This window comes from Stegostoma tigrinum, chromosome 25 (assembly GCF_030684315.1).
Source record: "Stegostoma tigrinum isolate sSteTig4 chromosome 25, sSteTig4.hap1, whole genome shotgun sequence".
NCBI classification, from domain to species: domain Eukaryota; kingdom Metazoa; phylum Chordata; class Chondrichthyes; order Orectolobiformes; family Stegostomatidae; genus Stegostoma; species Stegostoma tigrinum.
Window position 1 is genome coordinate 26,765,542 of NC_081378.1, and position 12,223 is coordinate 26,777,764.

At 39.5% G+C, this 12,223-nt stretch overlaps 1 protein-coding gene across 10 annotated transcripts in view; it reads right to left on the reverse strand.

Moving 5' to 3' along the window:
* The window catches only part of LOC125463260 (voltage-dependent calcium channel subunit alpha-2/delta-1), a 617,517-nt gene that overhangs the window by 25,519 nt on the left and 579,775 nt on the right, over nt 1-12,223 (reverse strand). For all 10 annotated transcript variants that reach the window (XM_059654605.1, XM_059654607.1, XM_048554305.2 and 7 more), the window contains 5 exons: nt 11,211-11,363; nt 8,299-8,351; nt 4,668-4,723; nt 2,254-2,383; nt 686-798 (listed from right to left, as the gene is read on the reverse strand). In XM_059654605.1, coding sequence (XP_059510588.1) covers nt 686-798; nt 2,254-2,383; nt 4,668-4,723; nt 8,299-8,351; nt 11,211-11,363 — 505 coding nt within the window. The remainder of the gene's footprint in view (nt 1-685; nt 799-2,253; nt 2,384-4,667; nt 4,724-8,298; nt 8,352-11,210; nt 11,364-12,223) is intronic.

Consider the following 12,223-nt stretch of genomic DNA (forward strand, 5'->3'; position numbering starts at 1 on the left):
ATGAATCTAATTAAACCACAGGAATCTCTGTTCCATCTTATATCACACGTTCTGCTTGAGGTGTGTGGGGCCTCTGAACAAGACAGATGACTTTCCATGCAATCATGTTGCCTAGTTATCCAGGTCCTGGTTTAAATTGTGACCCATCAAAGCTATTGTGAAACAGCGCCATAAGGGCTACAGATTTTAGACCTCCACTTCTGTAAGCACACTAAAATTTTTGATTAGTTTCTACTTATTCCCTGGTTAAATACGCTAATTGTCTTTGTAAAGATAGCCTATTAAAGGACTTCCACTGACCACTCTGAGCCTGTTTCTCATGGCAGTGGCACGAAGTATCAGTCTATGCTTGCCAGGGGATTAATGCTGATGTCTAGTTAACTGATGGAATCTCTATTTAAGGCAACCTGCACCATGTTAATTATCCTTTCAAAGTATTTTTCAACCTGCTGCATCCCAATATCATATCAAAAATACCAAGAAACATTTCAACCGTTAGTGATTAACAATATTTCTTTCATTCATGCGCCAATGTTTGCCATCCAAGTTCCAGTTCTGACTTGACTCCCCATCAATGGTCAGAGATAGCTTACCATTCTAACCACATTATTGCCTAATTTGTAACTACCATTCCTAATGAAATTGCTGTGTTTGATGATGTACAACATTGACAAGTAAAGGATACATTTTTGTTCTGCTTGCATTAGAGGCTTTGAGTCACATGACTGACATGTGGGCTTGCTCTCCACCAGTATAAATACCAGGTTTGTCTTGGAGAGCTTCTCCGCATGATAAAGCCTAAAACAAAATTACATTCAAATTAATATTGATCAGCGTGAACACAAAAGGAAAAAGTTTGGATCAATACCTAATGAAAAAAGCAAGAGGTACAAAGGTACAGCATTTGCAGATTAAATAATCAAAAATTTTAATTAAATTATTAAATTAAAACTTTAGTTTAATTAATTTAATGCAGCTACTTTAGTAACTTTTGCAAAGGTTTGACTTTTTTTTAGTAGATTTGTAAGGTGAAATTGATCTTCATCAGTAACATGACATGGACTCAGCTGCTTGTTTAACGTCAAATGCAATTCCTTTCCATTAGCTTCAAGGAATGTTGTATAACAACCAATGAGTGGTTCACTAGAAAATCACTTGATGCTAATAGCAATGAGGCACCATCTTTCATGAAAAATGTCCTGAAAACTTCCACCCTATGTTATTAAACGCTGCAACACATCAAAACCACTTCTGTTGAATTGACTTTCCTCCTTAATGTATCACTATGGTTAAAAAATGTGTATGTCCCTTCCAGTCAACAAATGCAATAGTAAAATTCCTTTGCCAGACATCATTGTCATCGGAGCAATATCATATCAAGGATATGATAGCGATGACACAAACTGTGTGTCAAATGATGTGCAGAAGCCAATGTTTAACTGAGAACCCAAAACCACCATTTTTATTGACTATGGTCCTTTTCAAGAAGTTATCTAATGTGAGAAATGTATTCTTGTACACTGTGACCTACCCCACTATTTTCCTATTCATGCCGCAGACTCAGCATTCAGGAAATTAATTTAAAAATTTCCTCATCCTCTTGCCACCCCTTCAAAAACTTCCTCACCAATTCTGTTTTTCTGCATGTCTAAGCCATCTCTCACCCTTCCTGTTCAGTGCCAAATTATTACTTACAAAGCTCCTTTGAGTGTTTTATTATGTGACAATTGTAATGCAAGTTGCTACTTATTTAGCTTCCTTTATTTCTTCTCATCATTTTTTGATCCCGAAGAGAATTGTGCCTTACAATGATGTGCACTTAGCAACAACAGTAAGATTTTGCTTCACATTACCAACTTTAGCAAATAAAAATTTTCAAAGCATTTTACAGAGGTGGAATCAGACAAAACAGACAGTGAGAAAAAGTAGGTAATTTTTGGAAAGGTGAACATGAGGGAACTTGGTTGATCGCAAATTGATTGCTGTGCTTCACACTTTACAATCGTGACCACACTTCAAAAGTGCTGCATCAACCATTAAGGCCAAGGTGTGCATAGATTGTGAAATTTTGTCTGAGTGCAAGTTGTTTCTTTAGCGAAATATTTTTGCCGGGTGATACTTTTCATGATACTTATTGGAAGTGCAAATTGCAGGCTAGTCGAAATGTATTATTATCTTCAAACAGCCTGAAAAGGACTGATCCAGATCTCAACACGGCGATCTCAATAGTGTGAGAATTTGCTGCAGTCCTACCTCGAGCAGTTACCGCAATCCACAAGCCCGTAGAAGGATGATTCATTATCATAAAAGTAATACTGCGTTTGTTCAGTGATGCAACTAGATTTTGATAACGGTTCAGAAAAATCTTCAGCATCTGCATCTACTGGAAATCGAAAATGAAATACAAATGAATATTGAGCTGAAACATTACCCCTTACAAAATAGTCTGTTTTGTTTGCTGATGTTATACTATTAATGTATTTTCAGATAAAGATCATCGCACTTGTAAAATAAATCTTTAGTAGTACATTCACCCTGTAAGTCTGTCAACATGAAGATATGTGAGTGTTAATGTCTGAGATGAAAAGAATTGAGATCCTTGATAAGGTTCAGAAAAGAGTCACTCGGCTGACATTTAGTTTAAAGGTCAGAGTTATCAGGAAAGCCTAGGCAAGGCCACAGCTTTTTGCCCTGGAAAAGTACAAGCTTTAAGAAAATATGATTGGGATCTTTACAATGATGAAAACTTGAGACTAAGTCTAAGTGAATCAGCTCCTGAAGATTATCATAACTAGGAGCAAAGGAAAATGTGTAGTAGTTGACATTACAAGACCATAGATCAAAGTTGAATGCTAGGAAGTACAATCAATTTATGAGATATTGACTGTAAGCATTAAATGCTGGCATATATTGCGACCATAGGCTTATGGCAAAGATTGAAAAGGGAGAGGGCTATGCCCTTGACAGTGGCATCTATATCCACCTTTGAGACAGGCAGCTAAGTTTTTGAAGGCTGTGTTATCCTGCTCCTTTAGACTGTTGAATCTTGATTGCTACCTTTTAGGTGCCAGAGAGAAATTTCTAAAATTGTTCTAAATTTTCCTCAGATTCAGGAAGTAGCTTGGCTGCATAAGGATGGGATAGGATTATGGAGATTTAAGTTCAGTTCTAAGGAAGGGTCACCAGACCCAAAACGTTAACCCTGTTTTTTCCTTCACAGATGCCACCAGACTCATTGAACCTTTCCAGCCACTTTGTTTTTGTTCCTGTTGTTGTGGAGATTTAACCGTATCAAGATGGGAAAAATTCAATGGATTAACTAATCTTTTCATATATTTTTTGTACTTCTAGTAAGTCAGCGTCAAGATGTTTCTTTGGGATTACAGGCACTCCTGAAGCAGTTTTCTCATCATGCTTCATTTTCATTCAGCTCTGGCAGTGACACATCGGTCTTTGCTGGAGACTTTTAATGGTAGTGCAAAGTTCAACCTGGTCAGCACTGCCACTAAATTGGTGGGTGAGCATTTCCTGCTGGGGTTTGCCTGCTCTCTGAAACAAATGGAAACGATTAAATCATTCGAGCGGCCAATCCACTGGCTTCCTGTTCCCTGCTGCCAAGCCTCGAATTTTCCACATTAATACAGGTGGGATTTTTTATTATTATTGGTGAGTAAATAAACAGATTCCATTATTAAAATAAATTCCTATGACCTCTAACTTAGTGATGCCAAGCTTAAGGATCACCAAGACATTCCTAATATCCAGTATCTCCACATTATTTAAAGGTTAAAGGATTGTATGAGGTTGTACAGTCAAAAACGGGGTGATCAATGACCAGCATGTCCCTGGTGCTGTGAGGCAGCAGTGCTAAACACTGTCACTGTGCCACCCCATTTCTAGTGATGCTACACAAGCTAATACCAATTCACTGCAGTAGGCAGCATCTGTGTGGTCAGGATGATGTTTTCTAATGTATGTGGTGTAATCTATAGCCTGTCACACATTGAACAGGTTATGTTAATATTCTTTGGCCAGCAACAATGTTGCCAGTTACATTATAAAGCAGTAGGTCTCAGATATTCCATGTATGCTCAAATAACCCTAGAAAACTGTTCATGATCAGACATGGTTAAACCCACCAAAAGTTGAATTGAACTGCATGCCCCAGAAATCGAAGATTATTCTTCAGGGGCACTGCTGTAACCCAAAAGAAAAATCACGGTGATGTTAAAACAAATTGCATTTACTTTCAATTTGTTGAACATTTTTCTTTTGCATTATAAACAGATTGGATATGCCTTTTGACTGCGTCAAGAATCATGTAGCAAGGTAACAAAAACTCTGTTCCTTTGCTAATTAGCACAACATGACAAATCCTGTTGAAGGTCAATGTGTCAAGTGATTGCCAACTGGAGAGTTAGGCTTGGATTGTTGGAGGCCTGATGCTTTGTGTCGAAACCTCCAGCAATATAACCTGCTGCAGCTGGTAACCTGACTGTCACGCTAGCCTGCACAAAATATGCAGAGATTCTGCTGATGTGGTAAATGGCATCAATTGTGTGAATGGACCATGATTCAATTTATCTTTGATGGTTTTTCATTTACAAAAGAATGAACATAAATGCAAGTCAGAGATAACAGATTCCACCAAACAAAATTTCAGGTACCTGCTTCAAGAAAGTGTGGGAAGGTAAGGCTGAGGAACAGTTGCTGTAGTATGGACCTGGACATCAATGAAGAGATAAAAGGTAAATGTTTGAACAATGAGGTGAAGAGCTGTGGGGGTAGATGTTCCCCTTCACAGCTTGACAAATCACATGCACCTTTTAGATCTACAACATGCACAGAGGTGTAAAGGGTATGTAAATCCTGGCCAGACAGTGAAAATGAATATCTAACCCTCTTTGTTATAAGTTGAATGTAGAACGTAAGACACCATGAAATATTTAGCATTTCTTAAGTAAGAACACGTATAAGACATAACATTTGAAAAAGTGACGAAAGGTGGCCAAATTAAATCATTTACTCCACAATTACATGCAGTTGAATGTAAGTTCCATTCTGAAATGTTATTTCTATTACTCGCTCTAGTCACCTATTTAGATCTTTTCAGTTACAGTGACATGATTTGTAAAGATATAATGCATATTTTAAGTTCTGAAAATACATTTCCTACATTTTATATAAAGTTTGTTCCCATTGCTATCATCATTAATTAAACAAAATAACAATTTGGGGAGCTTTGTATCAAACTGTCTTACAGCCAGAGCCACACACAATGTTGCTCCATCTCCTTGTCCTTATTAGCTGGGTGGCAGGTTTGCGATGCAGACAGCAAGTTCAGTTCCTGTACCAGCTAATGTCACCACAAATGTCTTGCCTTATTAACCTCTCCTCTCACCTGAGGCATGATGACCCTCAGTCTAAATCACCACCTGTCATCTCTCTCTAATGAGAGAGCGCGGCCCTATGGTCCTCTGCGACAATGGTGGTTTCGACTTGATTTTACCCTCACTGCCTCACCCAGCTGCTTGCCCAGAGAATACAGTACTCACTGGTATCACAGTGGCAAGGCAGTTATGGGTGAGGAATGCCATTTAGTATGCTTTAGCCTGTTCATGTAGAATTTGAAAGTCATTTGTTGAATTTTCTCAATTCCGATATTCTATGAGGATTTTTGACTGCAGCATCCTGCAAATTTAATATTGGATTAGGGAAGCTGGCAGATAGGAAACTAAAGCTCTGTTGTACCTACTTCTCACAGTTTTTTCTAGGAAACAAGTTTCACCTACATTCAGGCATGTGTGCATAAAGCAAGTGCAAATGGATGAAACTATGATCTGGACTGTGCATTGCATTCTTCAAATGCTGGACGCAAGACCTACTCTGATGTTCCAGTGGATGAAGATCAGTCGAGGGGAACTCCGTCATTCTCTTGAGTTACTTGCCATTTCCAGTTATTTGTACATGCTGTTAACTGTACTTTTTTTATTATTCATTTGTGGGATGCTGGTATCTCGGGCTACATCAACTCTTTTTGCCCATCCCTAATTCCCTCGAGAAGGTAGTGACAAGCAGACTTCTTGAACTGTTGCAATATTTGGGAGACCCACAATGCTGAAAGAGAAGGCTCTGAGTTTTGATCCAGTGACAATTAAGGAACAGCATACAGCTGGTGCTGCTCGCATGCATTTGCTACCATTATACCTTTAGGTGCTACAGGTAACGGGTTTGGAAGGTGCTGTGGGAGGAGCTGTGTCGAGCTATTGCAGTCCATTTTGTATAATGGTGTACACTGCAGCCACCATTTGTCAGTGCTAAGGGAAGTGAATGCTGCAGGGGGTGGACTGGGTACCAAATAAGCAGGCTGTTTTGCTCTGGAGTTTTCTGAGCATCTTGGGTTTTTTTGAATGTACCATGATCCAGGCAAGTACAGCATAATTCACGACTGTCTGGACTTGTACTTTGTAGATGGTAAACAGGCTTTGGGAACACAGGAGATGAGTTCTCACTGCAGCATTCCTAGCCTTCGACCTGCTCATGTAATCTTAGAGTCTGTATCTGTTGCTCTCAATGTGGCCTCCTCTACATTGGTGAGACCAAGCACAGACAGAATGACTAATTTGTGGAGCATCTGTGTTCCGTACGCTATAATCAACACCATCTTCCGGTTGCTAATCATTTTAACTGCCCCCTCCCATCCCCTTGATGACATGCCCATCCCTGGCCTCCTCCAGTGCCACAATGACACCACATGTAAACTGGAGAAACACCGCTTCATATTCCACCTTGGGAGCCTGCAGCCCGATTGACTGAACATAGAATTCACTGGTTTTAAAATCTTCCCAGCCCCAACCTTTTACCATGTCCAATCCTCCTTCTCATCCCCACATCCTTAACCTGACACAAAATGTCCATCTTCTTCTCCACTTATCCGCCCCATCCATCCCACTGACCAATCTCCACTACCTATCACCTTCCCACCAACTTTCCACTAGCCCCACACCTCTCCCTTTATTTATTTCCTATCCTCTCTTACCCTCACTCCCCCATTTCTGAAGAAGGGTCCTGACATGAAGCATCAACTTTGCTGCTCCTCTGATGCTGCCTGTTGTGTTCCTCAAGCTCTGCACAGTGTTGGTGCTGACTCCAACATGTGCAGTTATTGCTAACTCTATCACAGAGTTTATATAGTTGGTCCAGATTAGTTGCTTATCTACATAAGCCCCAGGATGTTGAGAGTGAGGGATTCAGTGATGTTCATGCCATTTAATGACCTGGGGCGATGATCAGCTTCTCCTTTATTGGAGATGGTCATTGCATGGCAATTCTGTAGCGCAAATGTTACTTGGTGCTTATCAGCACAAGCTTGAATGTTGTCCATAGGAAGACCTGAACATGAACTGCTTCCGTATCTAAGGAGTCACAAATGGTGCTGAACATTGTGTTATCATCAGCAAACATTCTATCTCTGATCTTAAGACACTACTCTTTAGGCATTCCTGCAGAGATATCCTTTGTCTGAGAAGAATAACCTCCAACACCAGCAATCATATTGCTGTGTGCCAGGTATGACTCCTACTGATGGAGAAATCTCCCCCTGGTTCCCAGTGACTCCAATTTTGCTGGATTTCTTGTTGCCACTCTTGGTCAAATACAGCCTTGCTGTCAAGGGTAGTTACTCTCACCTCAGCTCTGAAGTTCAAATAATCAAGAGTAGGTTGAAAGGGCAGTGTCCTGGTTTTTGTGGAATTTGAAAAAGCCTTGTTAAGACAGGTGCTCACTCTCATTCTGCAAACTCTAAATGAATGAATGAGGAAGGTGCACTGAAAGTCAGCCTCACCAAATTTGCAAAGATGAACCAAGCAACGTGATAAAATTATCAAACAAAAGCAAAGTGATAAACTGTAAATGGTACTAAGCCTATCTACTGAAACATTGCTACCCAGTTTAGGCAATGAAACATTCTGAAAATTAACACTGGGTGAGTTATTAGGCTGCTATTTGCTCCATTCCCAAGCCTGTGCAGGTAGAAGCTGCAGGGACTTTAAGATAGTTAAAGCACAACAAACAAAGTTTAGTCAATTTAATGAAAGATTAAATTTGGGTAAAGCTATTTCCAGAGGCCTAAGCAAATTTATTCTATTGTAAAACTGCCTAACCAAAGTTGAAAGCCTTACATATTTAATGCGGTCTAATACTGCCTTAGTGATGTATTCATTTCTCGCTGCCATCAAAATTTGTGTGATTGTGCTGCTTGTTCAATTAAGTGAGTATAACAAAGCAATTTTCACTTACCATGCTGCACTTGATGCCCACCAACCTATATTCAAAATATCGACTATGCTGGGCTAGAAATGATTTAAGAAACATCATTGTTAATTCAGTATTCAGTAAACAGTATCTAACCGATCATGACTGTAAATGTTTCGTCTTAGTGTGAGATCATTTAAGAATATACCAAATTGACAACAATTTTCGAAGATAGTGCAATACTTCTAAACTGGGTGGGCAGAATGGTTTAGAGTTGGCTTAGAACACTCTTTTCAAAGAGGATTAGCGAATTAATGATGATTCTGGATTAATAAAAGCAGAAAATGCTGGATATGCTCAGTAGATGTGGCAGTATCTATGGAGAGAGAAGTGCAGTTAAATGTTGTGAGTCTTTGATCTTTCATCAGGTTCATGGGATCATGACTCTGAGCACATAGGTACAATTCTGGTACAGCACAATCTCCTGCCACTCAAATTCTCTTTATTTTGCAGAACATTGCTTGTTAGTATTTGCAAGTTATTACTATTCGATCTGTGACATTCATGTATGAACAAAATAATTGAAATCAATTGAAGGTTTTCCTATCTTTAAAACAATAACTTGACAAATATATTCACATCCAGAGATTGGCATAACTTTTAGTAGATGTTTTAATATTAACTAAAGGAATTACCACATGGCTCATAAGACACTGTCTCAGAAATGATCTTGGAATGAAATAACCTAGAACTGTTCAATTATGGTCAAATTTTTGTTCATTCAAATATGGCACTTTCTCTCCTTGCACCCACAAGTAGGGAAGGTTATGGCTGAAGGGATGACTTAACACTGCGATAACCGTTCAAACCAACTGATTTGACCTATCTGAGGAAGTGCAAACAGAAGCAAACACTTGATAATTATTGGAAACAGTCCCACTTTTGACCTTATGATGGGAGGAAGGTTCATCATGATGAGCAGAAGATGGTTATAAAGCCTAAGACACACATTTCCCTGAGAAAAGCTCCAGAATTCCCTAGATTTGGCTGCATTTCCCATAGTTTGGAAGATAACAATCTTAAGCTCTAATTTTCAGGAAAGGAGGGGGGAAAACTAAAAAATAAGCCACATAACCTGACAATATTAGTTGAGAGAATACTGGAATCTGTCAACTTGTTTGAACTAACACAGATTTCCGAAAGGAAAACTATCTATAAAAGAACGGTTTGAGCTTTTGAAATTGTAACTAACAGGCTGTTTAAGAAGAAATTAGCATATGGAATGAATGTCGATTTTCAAAAAGCATCTGATAAGGTGCTATGGAAGAGATTTTTACAAAGATTTAGAAATAATGAGATGGCAGATAATATATTAACATGAACTAAGAACTGGTGACAGGACAGAAGGTGAAGATTCGGAATGAATGGGTCTGAGTAAGCCTTGCTTACAAATGGATTTAGTCCAAATGTAAAACAGTCTGACTGCAATTATATAGAACTTTGATGAGATTGCACGTGGAGTACCATGTGCAGCTAGTTACATTACCTAAGGAAGGAAATATCTGCTCTAGAGGGAGTTCAATGAAAACTTTTTGGACTGATTTTGGGATGAGAGGATTGTTCTGTAAGAGGTGAGTGAGCACACTTGGCCTATATTCTTTGCGGTTTAGAGAATGAGTGGTGCTTTCAAAGTAGCACTAAAAAAACACTCAGTGGGGTTGACAAGGTAGATGCTGGGAAGATATTTTCCTTCATGGTCAAGTCTGGGGATTGGAATTACAATATTAGTCATGGTAAAAGATAATCATTCAGAACTGAGGTAAGGAAAACATTTTTCTTGAAAATGTGATGGGTCCTTGGAATCGTCAATGGAGAGGGCTGAAAATGTTCACTCAACAAATAATTTTAAATCAGAAAACAATGGACCATTAGATTCTAAGAACATCAAAGGATATGCAAATGGATGAAATAGTAGATTAGCCACATGAGAAGCAGAGAGCTGTTTCCACATCTGATGTTTTTATGAATTGTGCAGAGATGTCCTGTGACTTCATTGAATTCCCACTGTGGAGAAGCAGGCCATTCAGCCCATCGAGTCCACATCCTCGGAAGAGCACCCCACAGACACACTCCCTACAACCCTGTATTCCCCTGGCCAATCCACCTAGCCTGCACATCCCTGGGCACTATGGGCAATTTGCCATGGCTAATCCACCTAACCTGCACATCGTTGGACTGTGGGAGGAAACTGGAGCAAGCCAATGCAGACACAGGGAGAACTTACAAACTCTACTCAGTTGCCCAAGGCTGGAATTGAACCGGGATCCCTGGGGCTGTGAGTCAGCAGTGATAAACACTGAGCCACCATGCCATCCAATTAAACAAGTGATCTCCAACAATTACAATCACTTTTCTTTGTTACAGGTATAAATCCTGTGACAGGCCTGAAGAACATCTTGTCTTCCATCTTCACAACTGGAGCCCTTTCACTTTAATTCAATGTAGTCTCCTTGGTGCCACACTCAGGTAAGTGCTGCTCTCATGTCAAAAAAAAACACTCTCCTCTTAACTCCAGAGCTCAGCTCCTGGTGTCAAAACTCGTGAATCAAAGACTTGGAACTGACAGGGACCTGGTAAGCTCCTCATAGCAAGCAGCACTGCATCATGCAGAGGTCCACAATTACATTCTGATTGGGCACTCAGATGCATTGTAAGGAGACATAAAATATGTCTCGTTAAAATGTCAATTATAATGTCAATAAAAAATGAGTTTCTTGAATAGAATACAAATTTGGGTACAACCTTTTAAGTAACAACTTATAAGTTACACAAAACATGTCAGTTTCACTGATATAAAATGAAATCAATTTCAGTTTCTCATTCTCTGACCATAGGCAGCCATTACCATGGAACTGAGGCTCCATTGCATTTAATATCAATAACTTTAATTTACTTACAACAAAGACTGAGCGAAGCCCAGCTGCTGCTTTTGTCTCTGTTTCTGGATCACACACAGACTGAAAATCATAGGACTTGTTAAAGGCATATAGCGATGTGTTCAGAAGGCGTCTCATCAGGCTTGGATCAATCTCACCGAAGAACTTGCCAATCTGAAGCAGCAATGGGAATTGTTAAAACTGTTTGACCTACAGCTTACACCAGAGTTTTAAACTGACTGCTGGGAATTTAACAGAATGGAAATATGCTGCGAGATCCTTGGAAACTCCTGATAAACTGTAAAGTTTGGTGACTGATCACGAGAATTCTCAAGGAAGTTCTGGATGGACAAATTAGACACAAATTATTTTGTACGAATGTTTAATGCAATTGGATACATTAACAAAAGATGTTATAAATATTAGATATTGCTTTGAAATGGCTTCCAAGGAAACTTTATAGCGAGGTACGTAACTTTGTAGCTTGGCTTCTTTGTTTGTATATAAAATAACAACTGTTCCAATTCAAGGTAGCCCCAAGGGCCTATCCTTTCTTGAAGCAAATCCTTCAGAGTCAACTAATCAATCTATGTTTTAATCGTGGATGGGTTTTGCCTGGGTGGACAGCTAATTGAATTTGAAACTCACCTGCACAGGCTGAAATGAAGCCTTGTGTATTTGATGTAACGGGCAGGATGTCGGAAGCATGCAGCTGATAATGACCAGTATGAAAGTTCACTGCCTACAGAGCACAGGCAGCATAATCAAATTTCAGGGGCATCTCCTGAGATTCTCATCCCTGAGAAAGGAGTCTAACTGTGACTTGTCAGTCCTCAATCTCTTCAACTTCCTAGCAAGTGCTGACTAGCCTTCACCTGCTAGAAAACCATGTTGCCTTCCCATGCATGCTTCAGTTAAAATGTTGCAATCGGGACTTGAGATGCATAAATAAAGAAGGGCCTCACTGACTCTGAGCAGATACCCTTGGTGCATGTGCTTCACAGTTCATTAATATATCTAGGCTGTTGGATCTT